The following is a 17500-nucleotide window of genomic DNA, read 5'->3' as shown; positions in this document are numbered from 1 at the left end:
CTAAAGATGCTTGGTTTGATAAAGATTGTCAAAAACTAAGAAAAGAATTAAGATCATTATCAAATAAAAAACACAGAGACCCTGCAAACCAACAAATACGAGCCACATATCAAGAAATGCTCAAACTATACAAGTCACTATTAATACAGAAGAAAACTGACCACATAAAAATTAAAATAAACAAAATTGAAGAAGCAATCGATCAAAATTCTTTTTGGGATTTATGGAATAATTTAGATAAATCCAAAGAGGCCAAACACCTTCCCATCTATGACCCAAACATCTGGACTGAACATTTCAGAAAACTCTATTCTCTAAACGAACCAACCCTCGCCCAAAAACAACTGACCTCCCAACTAAATAACCTGGAATACACGAGAAAAGAGCAGCTCAATCATTTAGACAAGCCCATAGAATTAACTGAACTGACAGAGAAGATGAAATCCCTCAAAAATAAGAAATCAAGTGGCTTAGATGGAATTTCTAATGAAATGCTGAAACACAGCAGCCCCAAACTGAGACTTGCTATCCTAACATTATTCAATCTCTTATTAAAATCTGGACACTTTCCTGAGATCTGGAAAGAGAACGTGATAACCCCGATTTTTAAACAAGGTGAAAAGTATGACCCAAATAATTATAGAGGCATCACAGTGAGCAGTAACCTCGGAAAACTATTCTGCTCCATCATCAATGAGAGATTAATTCAGTTCATCCAAGAACACAAGATTTTAAACAATTGTCAAATTGGATTTATGCCAAAACAGAGAACTTCAAATCACATTTACACACTCCACACACTCATAGAAAAATATGTTCATCAAACAAAACAAGGAAAAATATTTGGCTGCTTCATTGATTTTAAAAAAGCCTTTGATTCGGTATGGCACAATGGACTTTTTCTAAAACTGATTCAGAGCGGAATAGGAGGAAAGACATATGACATCATAAAGGACATATACAACGGGAACAAATGCTGTGTCAAGATCAACGACAGACGTACTGATTATTTCAGTCAGAATAAAGGAGTGCATCAAGGCTGTAGCCTCAGCCCGACTCTGTTTAATATCTATATTAATGAACTGGCATCAGCACTTGAGAAGTCCCCTTGCCCTGGTCTGACCCTCGAGGGCAGAGAAATCAAATGTCTCCTGTACGCTGACGATCTTCTGCTCTTGTCACCTCATGAAGAGGGGCTACACCAAAGCCTCTCGCTTTTAGAAGATTACAGTAGAGACTGGGCCTTACCAATAAACATGGAGAAATCCAAAATTATCATCTTTCAGAAAAAACCTCGGCTTACTGACAAAAAATATAGTTTCACAATCGGGGGAACACTTCTTAATCATGTGACGTGTTATAATTATTTGGGTCTCACTATCTCAGCTTCTGGTCAGTTTGACCTGGCAATAAAACATCTGACTGATAAGGCACGCAGGGCTTATTACACTATTAGAAAATCTTTGTTCAAATTCAACCCACCTATTAAATTATGGCTAAAAATCTTCGACAGCATCATCAAACCCATTCTTCTATACGGTTGTGAGATCTGGGGCCCCAAATTTAAATTAAACTACACATCGTGGGATAAAAGACCCACTGAAATGTTCCACCTGGAGTTCTGCAAGAACATCCTGGGACTTCACAGAAACGCCCCTAGTCTCGGCTGCAGGGCAGAACTGGGCAGATTCCCTCTTCTAGCAGAGATCCAGAAGAGAACAGCCAAGTTCTGGTTCCATCTATCAGACACACGGACAGATGATTACCATCACTGCGCTCTTATGTACAGGACAGGACACCCAGAGAGTGACCCCACGCACTATTTAGTGGAAAAACACCAACTCAGCTCAACCATTCAATTAAGACACGCAAAAGTTAAAGAAATTGTACAACTAACCCAGGAAGAATACATCTATGATTGGCAGGTCAAAGTAGAACAAATTAACAAATTAAAATACTTCTATAGATTAAAGACTGGCTATCAATTGGCACCTTACTTGATCAAAATTAAAGACTATAGTAAGAGAAAGCTCCTGACGAAGTATCGTCTGAGTGATCACCGTCTGTGTGTGGAGACGGGCCGACACAAACACAGCTGGAGAGAGAGAGAGTGTGTGTGTGTGTGTGTGTGTGTGTGGAGACGGGCCGACACAAACACAGCTGGAGAGAGAGAGAGCTCCGACTGTGTCCTCACTGCACAGAGAGACTCGTAGAGGACGAGCTGCACTTCCTCACACACTGCAGCAAATATGAACACATTAGAGACAACTACTTTACCCAAATAGCTCAAATTCTGCCAGAATTCAGGCAAGCAAGCGACATTGACAAACTCAGTTATATTTTGGGAGAGAAAGAGAAGTGTGTCCAGCTCGCAGCGCAGTATGTGTCCTCCTGTCACATCATGAGGGACAAAAACTAAACTCCTGTACTTAAGCAATGCTCTCTGTAAATATTTACCCTGTATTCACTTTTTGTTTATTTATTTATTTATTTATTTTGTGTGTTATGTGATTATATATGTACAATATGGACATGAATAGGTTTTTTTTTTTTTTTTTTTTTTTTTTACTATTATTATTTATTTATTTATTTTATTATTATTATTATTTTTTTTTTATCTACATATCTATATATCTGTATAACTTGTTTACTGTTTATTGCTTTGGCAACATTGTGCTGTTTCACAGTCATGCCAATAAAGCTCATTTGAATTGAATTGAATTGAATTGAGAGAGAGAGAGACACACACACACACACACACACAGAGAGAGAGAGAGAGAGAGAGAGAGAGAGAGAGAGAGAGAGAGAGAGAGACACACACACACACACACACACACACAGAGAGAGAGAGAGAGAGAGAGAGAGAGAGACACACACACACACACACACACACACACACAGAGAGAGAGAGAGAGAGAGAGAGAGAGAGAGAGAGAGAGAGAGAGAGAGAGAGAGAGAGAGAGAGAGACACACACACACACACACACACACACACACACACAGAGAGAGAGAGAGAGAGAGAGAGAGAGAGAGACACACACACACACACACACACACACACACAGAGAGAGAGAGAGAGAGAGAGAGAGAGAGAGACACACACACACACACACATGAAATGATTCTGTGGAAGGTAAACGTGTTTGGTGTTCCTGTGCAGAACAGTAGATGTCTAGGTTAATGAGGCAGACACTGATCACATGATCTGGATCTGGCTGACCGCATGAAATCAACACTTCTCCTTACATCTGTTTTTATGAATTTATTATTATTATCAGGGCCTCCTGAATGGTGTATAACTCGGGCCCTCTCTCCCTCGTCAGGCCCTTGGAACTGTCCTAACCCCATTATGGCATTCCTGATTATTATTATTGTTATTACCATTATTTATGTAATTATTGGCTATTATATGCTAAAAAATGTGTCATTCGAATCATTTGCAGGCGGATCAGAAGAGTAATATTTACACAGAAAGTCCAACAGCAGAATGTTGTTATTAATTTATACACTTGAATATAAATGTGAAATGATAAAAATTTAATGAATGGAGAAAAAAAGACTATCAATAATAAATATACAATCTGTATAAAAAGGCCTTGCAGATATTATGATTTTTTGTCATTCTGTTACACTGGAAACTTCTGTCACCGAAACAAATTCCTCGTGTGTGTAAACATGCCTGACAATAAAAGCTCATTCTATTCTATTCTATTCTATTCTATTCTATTCTATTCTATTCATTTATCAAAAAAATACTGTTGAAAATATGCCCTGAATAATTCCACTGTATTTGATAATTTATGTATTTTAAAGCTTTTTTTTTTTTTACTCTATCATGATATATAGTGCCCTACAGTATATTGCCAAGCCCTTAACTTAAATGTACTAGTTATAGCACAATTATTTTATTATAATTCTATAATAGAACGAATTATAATCAGATTGCAAGCTGCTAGAAGAGGCGAGTGTGCTTGTATGTTCAGTACCGCTTGATTATATTCTGTGACGTAATGAATGTTATTCATGGTCATGAAGCGTGCGAGTCCATCAGCATCAAGTTTCTTTGCCTCCGAGAGCTTCAGGTGTTCCTGATGAAGATCAGCCTGTAACACACACACACACACACACACACACACTCATCACATTACGATGGTGTTCTGTGTTCACCTGATGTCTCTCAGACTCATATCTCAGGTGTGTCATGAGGTTGCAGGTGTTTTACCTTCCTGAAGATGGAGATGGTGTCAGATGCTATGCCATATTTGACCCAAACTTCCTTTTCAGTGCACAGAGCAACAGGAAGTGTCTCCATCTGTTTAGCAGCAGCCAGAAACTCTTTAAATCCGCGAGCAGCTTCAGTCTGAGGGAAAGACAACAGACATGAACCCTGTTCCAACACGAGTGTCAGTCCACTGCGGGATCATTCAGAGAGCTGCGCACACATCTGTTTATGGAGCGCTGAAGGTGCCAATCCCACAAACCCAGAGACGCCCCTCACTTCCTGCCCTGTTCCTCCTCCACATCTAGAGTTGGGCCAGAGGACACGGCCCCAGCAGACTCACACACACACACACACACACACTCACCTCAAAGAAGCCGATTGCAGCCACTTCTACCGAGTCGATGAAGGCTTCGGCCGCAGGAACATCCTTCAGTCTGAGGACGGAGCCACTCTCTGAAGATCAACATCAAGGTTTATTAAGTTCATCTGAGGTTTATGTAAACCATGGCAATTCTTCAAAAATAATTTAACGATGTTTAAAGTCGTATGACACCTTACCTTCATCTCCTGCGGTCACACACACAGTCATTAAAGAAAACAGAGTGAGAAAGATCATGCTGACTCTACTGAACCTGGACAGACGGTGAGAAGAGAAGCAGAAGCCCGGGGCTGTGTTCTTGTACGTGGAGGGTCCTCCGCTGATTGGTGGACGTGTGTGAACCGGACAGGTGTGCGGCTCACGCTCCGGACAAACACTGAGAGATTACGTGTCACTCAACACACACGTGTGAAAATGAACCTCACTGCAGAAACACACGACTGTAAAATACCCAGTGTTGGGAAGGTTACTTTGGAAATGTAATAGGTTACAGATTACAAGTTACCCTATTTAAAATGTAATAGTAGTGTAACTTTTTTAATTACTTTAATAAAGTAATGTAACTAATTACTTTTGAGTACATTTTGATTACTTTTATAAATTTCTAATGAATGTTAATTTGCAACTGTTAATCATCTTCAACCATTTTACACCATGCAGGTTTAACCTTAAAGTAGAGCTCAATACTGTCAGACTTTCACCATCCTTCATCACTTAAATTAAGATGATCACATTTGAACACATTCACCACACAATCAGACTTTATTACTGCCTTTTACTTAGAGATTGATCTGAAGTTCAAAGCAGATTTAAAATCAAAAGAAATAGTTTATAGATACTGTTTTTGAAACCAAATCTTTGCATAACTACAGGCATCTAACTGCATCTAACAATGGTTTGGGGAAAAATAGTTAATAAAAAAATAAAAGCATATACATCAACTCAAATACGGTTATCTAATAAGCATGTGTCCTATTTTGTGTACTAAACTCCTGAAACATTGGTGTATTTTTGAAACACTGCTGTCTCTTTGTATATGATATGATGATAGTTTCTCAAAATAAGTAAAAAATGCTCATGAAGTGACTGTTCTAGAGATTAATTTCCATGAGGGGCGGACTGGGGGAAAAAATAGGCTGGGAAATCTCACACTCATACACCCACAACCCATTCTGTTATATGGACAACCCTATTTTGTGTATGGACCTGACATGAAAAAGATTTGAATCCTTAGGTTGGGGACATGCAACGTAATTAAGAGTTCTCTCCTGAACTGCACCTTCACTTCCATTATCCACCCATCTCTCTCATGACTTTAATACTGAAGATTTTTATTTGACTTTTACCATGTTTTGTAAGTGCAATTTTGTTTTTTTGGCAAATGAATTACCACTTGTATTTATTTTTACTACAAATTCCATAGTTAAACCACGGTTAGTGCCATACCATAGGCTATATTAATTTTCCTAAAGGTTGTGTTTTTGTATGCACTAGCTCCCCCTAAACCTATGATCAAATATGATGATTTGTCTGCTAACTTATTACTGTAACATTACAATAGATATTAATGACGTCGTTTATACAGTATTTTGAGTGAGTGTGAGCAGTGTGCTGCTGCTGCTTGACTAAGTAAACAAAGACAAAACTACATTAGCATATTTACAGATGAAACTGACCTGCACCTGAAACCCTGAACAGAAGTGTCGCTTCTCTGCTCCAGCTGTGCGCTTACACAGTCCACTCCGGTCTCTCTCTCTCGCATTGATTACTCGGAGTCTGATCCAAACCGTTCGGCGGAGGCGCGGAGAGCGCGCGAGCCCAACCATTGCCAGTCACGACTAACCGATTCATGATTTATTAGAGATTTAATTATCGAATGGCGGATTATCGGAAATAATCGCTTTAGTATATTCGGCCTGCAATTATACAATAACAATATTAAAGTAGAAGGCCAAATCGTCTGCCAGGCCACCGGGAATAGTCCCGGTTCTCCCAATGTCCAGTCAGCGCCAGATTTCCACAGACACGCAGAACGTGCAGGATTCATATTCAGTCTTTTTGCGGCTTAATATTCACAGACATCAGTCCATATCGGGTTTTGATTCAAGTGTACTGACCTAATTTTGATCTATTCGTCCAAAATGTGGCATATTGCGTCATTATAGGCTGAATTCCATTTTTATGACTGGATTCTACGAATGTGTTTTCCGCTTCTCGGAGATTATGGAGATTATTATGGGCCATATGTCTTAGTGCAATTTGGGAAAGAAATAAACTGTATTTGGATGTGTGTAAATATTCAAATGTAATCCTCTTTGTAATCGTTACAATTTTCATAAGTAACTGTAATTTAATTACTCATTTTTTCTTAGTAACTGTAACTGATTACTGTTACATTTATTTTGTAATTAAATTACGTAACGCCGTTACATGTAACTAGTTACTCCCCAACACTGAAAATACCTTAGGAGGAGATTTACAATGAGACTCCAGAAAGCTGCACATCAGAAGATCTCTGCTTCATTTGTCATATTAAGAAATATTTTAATTCACATTATCAAGAGCTTCTTTTTTTGGATCATCATAAAACACACCAGAGACACATGTCCAGGGTTCGGGGTGTGTTTGGTGCTCTGAGGACACGGAGAGATGCTTATGACGGTGTGAGACGAGGACACTGACTCTCTCCAAATACAGCATCATGAAAACAGCACTGACCGTGTTTCTAAATGACATTTAAATAAAGACAGTATTTACTACAGCATTTAGTAGAGTATTGTGTAGTAGGGAGATCAGTGATTATGAGGTTATGATGTGTCTCACGGTGAGATCAACATGGACTTTAAATGTTGTGCATCAATTAATTGTGCAGATGTGCTCAAATGAGCTATTATGCTGACCCAGAACAGATATAAACTCATGAAACAGACGATGAATGCTCAGTATTTCAGCTGTGAAATCAGCATAAGAACACAAACATGTTTAGATGCTTCTACAGACATCACTCCTGTCGTCTAACATTCATTCAGGTTCATGTCAGGACAGATTAAGAGTCTCTTCTCACTGCAGGATCCAAATACTCAGGATTTAAAATAGAGCTAATGTTCTGCTCAAAGAACTGTTTTCATAGAGTTATGCAACATTTAACCCCAAGGAAAGATCCAAGGCTACAGCAGCATCTACACTTTCTGGAGAGATGTGAAGTCAACAGGAAAAAACACAAATCTTTCTGCTGAACATTGTGGGTTTATGGTAAGGACAGCGATGTCCATTTATTGGCACAACGTCCAATGCTGTCTTCACATGCTATCAGAACGATCAGAAGTACAAGTTGCATAGTCAGGAATTGAACATTAATGGCCTCTCAGGTCATATTTACTATTGAGAAACTGAGAACATTTTAATAGCCAAGTTTCAAAGTTGGACAGACAAAAGCCTTTAAACATGGCAGACGAGAGATATCGCTCATGACTGTTAAGATATTTGTTTTTTCTTACAACTTTGCAGCTGTTACAGTCATTTATTTATATGAACTATGCATGCTTGCATTTATTGTACATAGCAAAAATAGCATTTATTTGACTGAAACTTCAGATTCTAGATAGCTAATACAGTCGGTCAGTGAATGGGACACTACGTTAAACAAAATCTGGAAGATATGTGTTCAATAGATTTAGGCTTTAATAAGATTCTTTCTCCCAGAGAAAGAGAGCAGAATGAACCTGACGTCCTCTGATTCTCAAACTCATAATCACGACTTCAGAAGTGGGATGTTCATTTCTGATTGCATGTGGAAGCAGCATAAGACAATCTCTCATTAGCTTTAGCTAATATAGCCCTGATCTGCACATGAATCTCACTGAAAGATAACAAGCATGTCGTCATCAGAGACCGACTGAACACGTGTCACTGCGAAAACAAGACAGCAACAAATGAACAAACATGTGAGAACACTCCAGTATTTGTTGATGGGAAGAATGCTAATTATACAGCCACCTTAACAACGGTCAGGACAGCCAATGGGGATTGTGGATTAGAGCTGCTTATTCTTGAATTAGTTCATCTATAACCGTATATGTGTGGCATCAGGTGTGTTTTTCTCTCAGTGTCAGCTACTGGGTTTTTTAAGTTGCTCAAAGCTAAAAACAGATGCGCACGGTGCATCATCTTCACCCCAGCAGACACAGGTCAGAGAAAAGACTGAAAACACTGATCTGAGACCAGGAATGACTCATAAAATCATCACGACCTCACACCACGTCTGAGCTTGGGTTAGTTGACAGAAGGCATTTGTTATGACAATCTTATTAAAAATGTTACTGTTCATTTGATTTGTCTTATAGTTTTTGGTAAAGCATTTAATATAAAACATAAAACTGCATGATGCAGCATGTGCTGAGAATATGAAATTGCATATTAATCAACTAAATGACTATGCGAATGCAGCCTGTCCGAGGTATTTGAACACACATTCATCATATTTCAGCACAGCTCACTGTAATGACATACATGTGTTAAACTATGACTGTTTCCACACACGTGTCCTCACCAACACACAGAGCTTAAAATACTCCAGGTGTCAGGCTCCAGATCCCTCGATCTGTTTCTGTGGGAGGAGCAGGAGATTAGATGAGCGCTATAAAAGAGTCCAGCAGACACACTGGACACGAGCTGGACCTGAGAAACACAGAAGAAGAACCAGAAACTACAGCAGACGGTAAGAGATTCTCCTCACCTGAGACAGAAACCACAAACACACCTACAGCACCACATACTGAGAAAACACACTACACACACAGACAGACAAGAGAAGAGGAGAAAACCACAAAAAACAACACGGACAGACTGGACTGATAAAGAGCAGATAGAAAATAAACAATGACGTGCCTACAGATATTCAGTTAAACATTAAATAAAGACACTCTCTACAGGTGTGGTGCAGCAATTACTCCTCAAACAGAATCAGACTGCCTTTCTTTGTTTGAAGCTGAACTGTACAGTAGATATTCTACAGTGAAAACCAATTTAGACAAAAACAGAAGCTCTGACACATTTCTGCCAGATTTCAGATTCAGACTAGGCTTAATGTGTTTTAGAGCGCTGGGCATTTCCTCGCTGAGACTATGTAAAGAGCTTATTATTCACACTGTCTGTGTATATCACAAGGCAAACAGCTGCTGGTATAAACTCAGTGTGTAACCGGCAGATTAGGATTAACAAAATCCCAAAATGAGAAGATTAGCAGCAAACGTGTCGAGGACATGAGTAAAGAGCGAGAACGTGATCAGATGAGGGCATGATTAAAGCTCTAATGGAGAGAAGTGCAGCACGGAGACAATATACTCACTTTTTAAAGAAAACATTTATGTTTTAGTAAATGGCAGACATGGATGTCCCAACACCCGCTGAGAAGAGAGGTCCACCAAGGTTCAAGCAGAGGGCCGCTCGCACCTTCAAGAGCAAGGCTCCCAAACCCGGACAGAAAGGCTTCGGAGATGACATCCCTGGAATGGAGGGTCTGGGCACAGGTAAGAGACCGGCAACAAGAGTTTCAGCTATAGTATAGCTATGCAGCGACGATCCTGACAGCTGTCTTTCTCTGGTTGTTGCGCAGACATCACAGTGATCTGCCCCTGGGAAGCTTACGGCGACATGGAGCTTAGTGATCTGGCTAAATATGGGATCGTGTAGCCTCCTGCTCTCTTCCTGAGGTCATCCATCATTGAGTACCACTAGTCTATAGAATCGTCTATTTATGCCAAGACTGAACCGGCAGCAGATGCTCTCAGGCCAACACACAAAGAAGATGGGATGTGATTAATAGACTGGGGAAAAAAGGACAGCGTAACTCTTTCATCACGAGGTCAGAGGTCTTCACTGGAGCTCTTAGCAGCAGGAATCCATCTCACAGCCAGAAAATATTATTCTCTTTCCTAATGTTGTAGAAAAATAAAGAAATATGTTCAAATCAACTCACTTTTCTGAACTGTAAATATGACTGTGTTTGTGTCAACCGTTGAGTTGGCAGTAGAACACAAACATAAACATTTTCCCATAAATCTGAGTGATGATAATTTTCTGTTAAAACCTTTAAACCGGGACCATTATTAGACGATTTCATCCAAGGTTTTCGCTTCATACACTCTTAGGAATGTCCAAACATGAATCACTAACCAAGAAAAGGGATTTCATAGATATCCATTGGTATTGGAGATATTATACACTAGTCTATCTTGATGTTTTTCAGATTGTGTTTTGATATTTTTTGGTAACACTTTAGAATAATGGTCCGTTGTTAACAAGTAACTAGTAACTGGGGTGGTGTTAGCGCAGTGGATAAGATGCATGCCTGTGGTGTGAGAGACCCGGGTTCGAATCCACTGTGAGACACCCATGTGTCCCTGAGCAAGACACTTAACCCCTAGTTGCTCCAGAGGCGTGCAACCTCTGACATATATAGCAATTGTAAGTCGCTTTGGATAAAAGCATCAGCTAAATGTAAATGTAAATGTAACTATGCAGGAATAAATAGGTAGTACTACATTAACACTTAATTTAATATAATTAACTAATAGAGAAGCAAGATTAACTAAGCAGTAAGTAGTAGCAAATTTAGGACAAAGTTAGTTCCTTATTAGATATTTGATAATTACAAAAAAAAATATCCTCATTAAGAACTATTTGTGAACTATAACCAGTTAATAAAGAATAACCAATTAATTACTAATCACAACAGTAATGTCTTAAAAGTGAACAACTGGGTTCTTCATGGAAACTAATTTATGAATTTGATGTCCCCCCAAATAATTCGGCTTCATTTTAAAATTGTGACTACTACTCTTACCAAAGGATGGATGTTCTCTGTTTATTTCAAACTTAAACATAAAATAATAAAAGAAAATTCACTTAAAAATATGAATAATTAAGAAGTGACGCTGACAAGCTCATGATTGAATTAGTTCACAAGTATGATCTCTGCTTCATGTCAGTTCAATATGTATCCCACTCCAAAAGACCTATAAAATATCACTAGTGCTCAGGGCTGGCCCGGGCATTTTTGCCCAGACCGGCCCACTATATGATCATAAACACCACCCATCTTTGCACGCCCTTAATTATATGCATACCAACTCCTATTCATTAAAACCACTAATGCCATGTAATGAGTGAGTATAGGAACGAGTGAGAGTCAACAGATGAAATAAGTCCAAATGTTATATTTATTAATACAGTTGAACTATACTCCACAGCGGTGAATCCTAAAACAAGCTATAAACGGCTCAGGCATAGCAATACCAGTCCTCACTATCATCATCTGCCACAGGTGCTGATGAAGGTCAGAAAACATATATTTTGGCACAGTTTACAGTGTCTGCTTTAAGGGCCTGGTTCTATTTTTTCACGCTATTTATCTGCACATAATTGCGTTTCTTCTCCATCTTTTTTTACAGATACACACTGACACTGCTGCCGCTCGCTCACTCGTTTAAAGTTGTGATTGGGCCAGCCCAGTGTCAATCAAGAAAAGAGCCAATGGGCCGCTGATCTACGTGTTTCATGGGCTGGTCTGTCAGAAAAAAAAACTAACACTGACTTTGACCAATGCATTACACCGGCACAAACCCAGCGCCGCCAATTAAGCAAAACAAAACAAAACGAATGGGCCGCCGATGTACAAATTTTATGGGCCGTTTAAAAAAAAAAAATAAATAAAAATAATAATAAGTATGAGTATGAGAAATCGGCCCAAAAAGCAAGTCGGCCCACCGGGCAAATGCCCTGTATGCCCAATGGCCAGTCCAGCCATGCTAGTGCTTCACACAAATGTAGGACTGTACAGTATATGTCAGATATAAAATATGTTAAATAACTTATTAAATTACTTAGTAATTACTAAGTGGTTAAGGTATTTTTCACTTTAAAATAATGGTCCAGATCACTAGTAGTTCTTTAGTAGCATTTTAGCTTTAAAGTGAAAAATAGATTAGCCCCTCACTAATTACTCAAGCGTTACCTTGTCAGTCTGCAGGAACTACTAGTGATCTGGACCATTATTTTAAAGTGAAAAACACCTTAACCACTCAGTAATTACTAAGTAATTTAATATGTTATTTTACATATTTTATATCTTACACATAGATTTGTGTGAGGCACTAGTGATATTTTACCAGACACCGTAATCTGGAATATGCAGTTTGGTGCTTAACACAGTATAAATGCAGTCGATGCCTTCATTAAGAATGCAAATTGTTTTTTTCAAGAGAACATCATTATTTATTATCCTACGGTTTTGTTTGAAATAAACCGAGAACATCCATCCTTTGGTAAGACTAGTAGTCACAATTTCAACTTGTAGCCGACTTATTTGGTGGATATCATATTCATAAATTAGTTTCCACCAATAATACAATTGTTCACTTTAAAGAGGTTACCGTTGGAATTAGTAATTGGTTATTCTTTATTAACTGATTATAGTTAGGAAACATTTCTCAGTCAGGATATTTATTTTTAGTAATTATCAAATATCTAATAAAGAACTACCTTTGTACTTCACTACTACTTACTGCTTTGTTAGTCTTGCTTCTCTATTAGTTAATATTAAGTGTTAATTTATTACTATCTATTACTACCTGCATAATTACTTGTTAACAACGGACCATTATTCTAAAGTGTTACCTATTTTTTTTAATATAAAACTACTAAGCTTTAGCTTTATCCTTATTTCTGTTTTATCATGTGATAGAAAGTCTAAGGCCTTCTCAAGGGTTGACCCATCTAATCTGCAGCCTGTTATGCATCAAACTAAGATTGCTGTTGAGACAAAAACTATATTCAAATAGATAATGCAGAAGTCAATATTAGAAATAATATTATAACCATTTTAAACACTTTTGACTTGACTCAGCATGTGCATGGACCCACACACAAAGGTGGACACACTCTAGACTTAATCATCAGTAGGGGTCTAAACATTTCATCCATTGTTATTAAGGACATAGCACTATCTGATCACTTCTGTATTTTCTTTGATATTTTGATCTGTGCTACCACTGAATCTAGATCCGTCTCTGTCAGAAGGAGATGCATTAACGAGAACACAAGTGTACTATTTATGGAGGCTATATCTTTAACACCAAGCATTTCTGCAGACTCTGTTGATACTCTCCTTGATTCATTCAACTCAAAAGTTAAGAATGTTATTGATGATATTGCTCCAATAATAGTCAGTAAGAAAACAAACAGACAGAAATCAGTTTGGAGAAGATCAACAGCAGTTCAGACTATGAAAAGACAATGCAGAAAAGCAGAGCGGATGTGGCGGAAGACAAAACTTGAAATTCACTATAGCATCTACAAAGACAGCCTTCATGCTTTAATGTGAAACTAGCCACAGATAGACAGAATTTCTTCTCAAACCTTATTAACAGTAACTTAAATAACACTCGAACTCTTTTTGCCACGGTTGAGAGACTGACAACCCCCCCAAGTCAGATTCCCAGTGAAATGCTCTCAGACAGCAAATACAATGAGTTTGCATCTTTCTTTTCTGAGAAGATCATCAATATCAGGAAGGCGATTAGCACATCCTCAAGTAATGCAGAGGTCAGACAGATTAGGCCACAATATCAAAAAGCATTTACTATGTCTGTTTTTGAAGAAATTGATAGCAAGATTTTGGAAGAAATAGTTCAGCACCTTAAATGGTCAACCTGCTATCTTGACACACTTCCCACATCTTTTTTCAAAAGTGTGCTAGACTGTTTAGAAGCCTGTGAACGCCTCACTTCTTTCTGGGACTTTTTCTAACTCCCTGAAAATTGCAGTTGTTAAGCCCCTCCTGAAAAATAGCAATCTTTATAACACCATATTGAGCAATTATAGACCAATATCAAATCTTCCTTTAATAGGCAAGATTGTTAAAAAAGGTTGTTTTTAATCAGCTTAACTACTACTTAAACTCACATGGATACCTGGACAATTTTCAATCTGGTTTCTGACCGCATCTCAGCACAGAAGGACTGGAAAACTGGGTCGGGCTTTCTGGGATGGTACTCAAATGGTTCAGGTCATACTTAGAAGGGAGAGGTTATTATGTGAGTATAGGAGAGCATAAGTCTAAGTGGACGTCCATGACATGCGGAGTCCCACAAGGGTCAATTCTTGCACCGCTCTTGTTTAGCCTGTATATGCTCCCACTAAGTCAAATAATGAGAAAGAACCAAATTGCCTATCACAGCTATGCTGATGATACCCAGATTTACCTAGCCTTATCTCCACATGACTACAACTCCATTGACTCCCTCTGCCAATGCATTGATGAAATTAATAGTTGGATGTGCCAGAACTTTCTTCAGTTAAACAAGGAAAAAACTGAAGTCATTGCATTTGGAAACAAAGATGAAGTGTTCAAGGTGAATGCATACCTTGACTCTAGGGGTCAAACAACTAAAAATCAAGTCAGGAATCTTGATGTGATTCTGGAGACAGACCTTAGTTTCAATAGTCACGTCAAAGCAGTAACTAAATCAGCATACTATCATTTAAAAAACATTGCAAGAATTAGATGTTTTGTTTCCAGCCAAGACTTGGAGAAACTTGTTCATGCCTTCATCACCAGCAGGGTGGACTATTGTAATGGGCTCCTCACCGGCCTTCCCAAAAAGACCATTAGACAAGTTATGCTCACTGAATATAAACCTAACAGAGCACTCAGATCATTAGGATCGAGTCAGTTAGAAATACCAAGGGTTCACACAAAACAAGGGGAGTCCTCCTTTAGTTACTATGCCACCGCAGCTGGAATCAGCTTCCAGAAGAGATCAGATGTGCTAAAACACTAGTCACATTTAAATCTAGACTCAAATCTCATCTGTTTAGCTCTGCATTTATTGAATGAGCACTGTGCAATGTCCGAACTGATTGCACTGTATTTTGTTTAATGTTTTTCTATTCTTAACGGTTTTAATTTATTTTAAATCAATTTTTTTTAAAGGTCTGATTATTGTGATTATTTTTATGATGATTATTTCAATTCCTTTTATGTAAAGCACTTTGAATTACCATTGTGTAGGAAATGTGCTATATAAATAAACTCGCCTTGCCTTGACTAAGTTACCATCACACTTACTGCTGGGCACTTTTTAGAAGGGTTGTTGTTAAAATAATCAGTCATCGCTATCTGCTGTAACTCCTATATGAAAGTTTTCTAAAATTGTAGAATGTACAAAAATTGAGATGTGCACTAATTTATTGAAGGTAATTAGTTTACCTTGAATAAATATAGAAACACTAAGATTTAATCAGGAGAAACATTCCATTATTTAAAATTTGACCTACAGATCTACTGATGCCACTTTCAAATAATATTCCTTTACATCAAGACGAGCATTTCATGAAGACCACAAATTAGGCAGAAGTAACCTTTCACAATGTTCACCTAAAATGATGAGAATTTCTCCCTACGTCCATCTACAGTTTTAAAGTAGTCAACAGAAAACAAAGACCCATCGAGTGGTTGTTTTAAAAAAACAGTTTATATGGACATTTAGATACAAAATACATCACAAATGGAATCAGAATATGTAGAGAAAGAGTTCAACTCAAAAACACGGTTACACTGGAAACCAAAGGAGAGTATGTGGAACAGGTATCATATTCATAAGGTGCAAGAATGGAGAATAAAAGAGACGCCATCTTTAACCCTTTACTGCAGGAATGGAGGGGATTTAACCTTCTCACTCCATCATCAGAAGATGAGCGTCATGTGAGAAATCGGTCTAATCATAGTAAAGAGCTCCCATTGGTCCAGAACGGCACGGAGAAGTGCCGCTGCTGCAGGAGAAACCAACGAAGGACAGAAAGATCTTCTCCAAAAGCATCTTTAAAAGCCAGAAGGTCAGAATTTAGGAGCCGAGATCACTTTAATCTCTTATAATACTGTGGAAAGTGTATGCATAGACTGCAAGTACCATTTAAACAAAAAACTAATAAGATAAAGCTGTCTGGTTTAGTGTTCAGACTGTGGTCAGTTTTTCTTTAGGACAGTATCAGTGTCGATGAATCATCCTCACATTATTCTGAAACTCTATAATGATCAAATGTTTCAGTCATGGGTCCAGATACACTTACACCTAGAATCAACATGATGTCTTGCAAAAAAAACTAAACAAAAAACCCCTTGAAATGCAGGTGTGTTTTCTTTCACAGATACAGAAAGCGGTCTTGGATCGCAGGAGCAGGACGCTGCCATCCATGTCCAGCTGTTTTCAAATAATTAACGAACCACTTCAAACAATATCAAAAACCTATATCATACAAATCAAAACAAAACTAAAATAAACCAAAGAATAGAATTACAAATACGTTTACACACAAATCAAGAACATGCTTGACTTTTCTTTGGAACCAAAATTCAAAAAGCAAGATACCAATATACTGAAGGGAAAGAGGACACACTCCGCAAGAAAGACAAAAATACTGTTTGCTGCTGCTTTAAAAACCAACAAACCTCTTTTGATACACTTTTCTGAAATTTGCATATTTTACAAAACTACGCTAATAAAAGAGCTTGCCGATATTCCAAAAGAAGGGCTCTTCGATCCCAAAATCTGAAGGAAAAAAGATGTAAATATTTTGTAGCATAATTTAGATACTTGCTATTATGCCTTTGTGTATCAGTGTGGGTTCAGATGATGTCCAACACACACAACCATGAGAAACTAATGACGATAATAATCAATAATAATAACAATAATAATAATAATAATAATAATAATAATGTTTGGTAAAATTTTGTGTCTATTCTAGTTTACTTGCATATAATGACTATTTAATTTTAAAGGTACGCTTCTTGAAATTGGTCTGAACAGAGGTACAGTTTAAAGAACACAAAGCTTTCA

At 38.0% G+C, this 17500-nt stretch overlaps 3 protein-coding genes across 4 annotated transcripts in view; 1 reads left to right on the top strand and 2 right to left on the bottom strand.

Annotated features, from left to right (window-relative positions):
* LOC132155320 (endoplasmic reticulum resident protein 27) overlaps positions 1 to 4984 on the bottom strand; it is a 7134-nt gene extending 2150 nt beyond the window's left edge. The window contains exons 1-4 of the mRNA XM_059564206.1: positions 4781 to 4984; positions 4587 to 4675; positions 4223 to 4360; positions 3987 to 4103 (exon numbers count right to left, since the gene is read on the bottom strand). Coding sequence (XP_059420189.1) covers positions 3987 to 4103; positions 4223 to 4360; positions 4587 to 4675; positions 4781 to 4838 — 402 coding nt within the window. The 5' untranslated portion in view covers positions 4839 to 4984. The remainder of the gene's footprint in view (positions 1 to 3986; positions 4104 to 4222; positions 4361 to 4586; positions 4676 to 4780) is intronic.
* Positions 4985 to 9206: 4222 nt separating this feature from the next.
* On the top strand, positions 9207 to 10573 carry LOC132154335 (retinal cone rhodopsin-sensitive cGMP 3',5'-cyclic phosphodiesterase subunit gamma-like). Its single transcript, XM_059562879.1, has 3 exons — positions 9207 to 9318; positions 9976 to 10129; positions 10216 to 10573. The coding sequence occupies exons 2-3, from the start codon at positions 9979 to 9981 to the stop codon at positions 10290 to 10292; spliced, it is 228 nt and encodes a 75-aa protein (XP_059418862.1). The 5' UTR covers positions 9207 to 9318; positions 9976 to 9978; the 3' UTR covers positions 10293 to 10573.
* A 5560-nt stretch (positions 10574 to 16133) lies between these two features.
* Positions 16134 to 17500, bottom strand: part of LOC132155319 (RNA binding protein fox-1 homolog 2-like) — a 10392-nt gene continuing 9025 nt past the window's right edge. The window contains exon 7 of one of the 2 annotated variants that reach the window (XM_059564205.1): positions 16134 to 17500. This exon is cut by the window's right edge and continues 713 nt beyond it. The gene's annotated coding sequence lies outside the window, so the exon portion shown is untranslated. The other variant, XM_059564204.1, reaches the window with a different exon arrangement.

The sequence above is a fragment of the Carassius carassius genome, chromosome 12 (genome assembly GCF_963082965.1).
Source record: "Carassius carassius chromosome 12, fCarCar2.1, whole genome shotgun sequence".
Lineage (NCBI taxonomy): Eukaryota > Metazoa > Chordata > Actinopteri > Cypriniformes > Cyprinidae > Carassius > Carassius carassius.
Note: the sequence above shows the minus strand (reverse complement) of the source record. Positions and strands in the feature narration are given on the sequence as shown.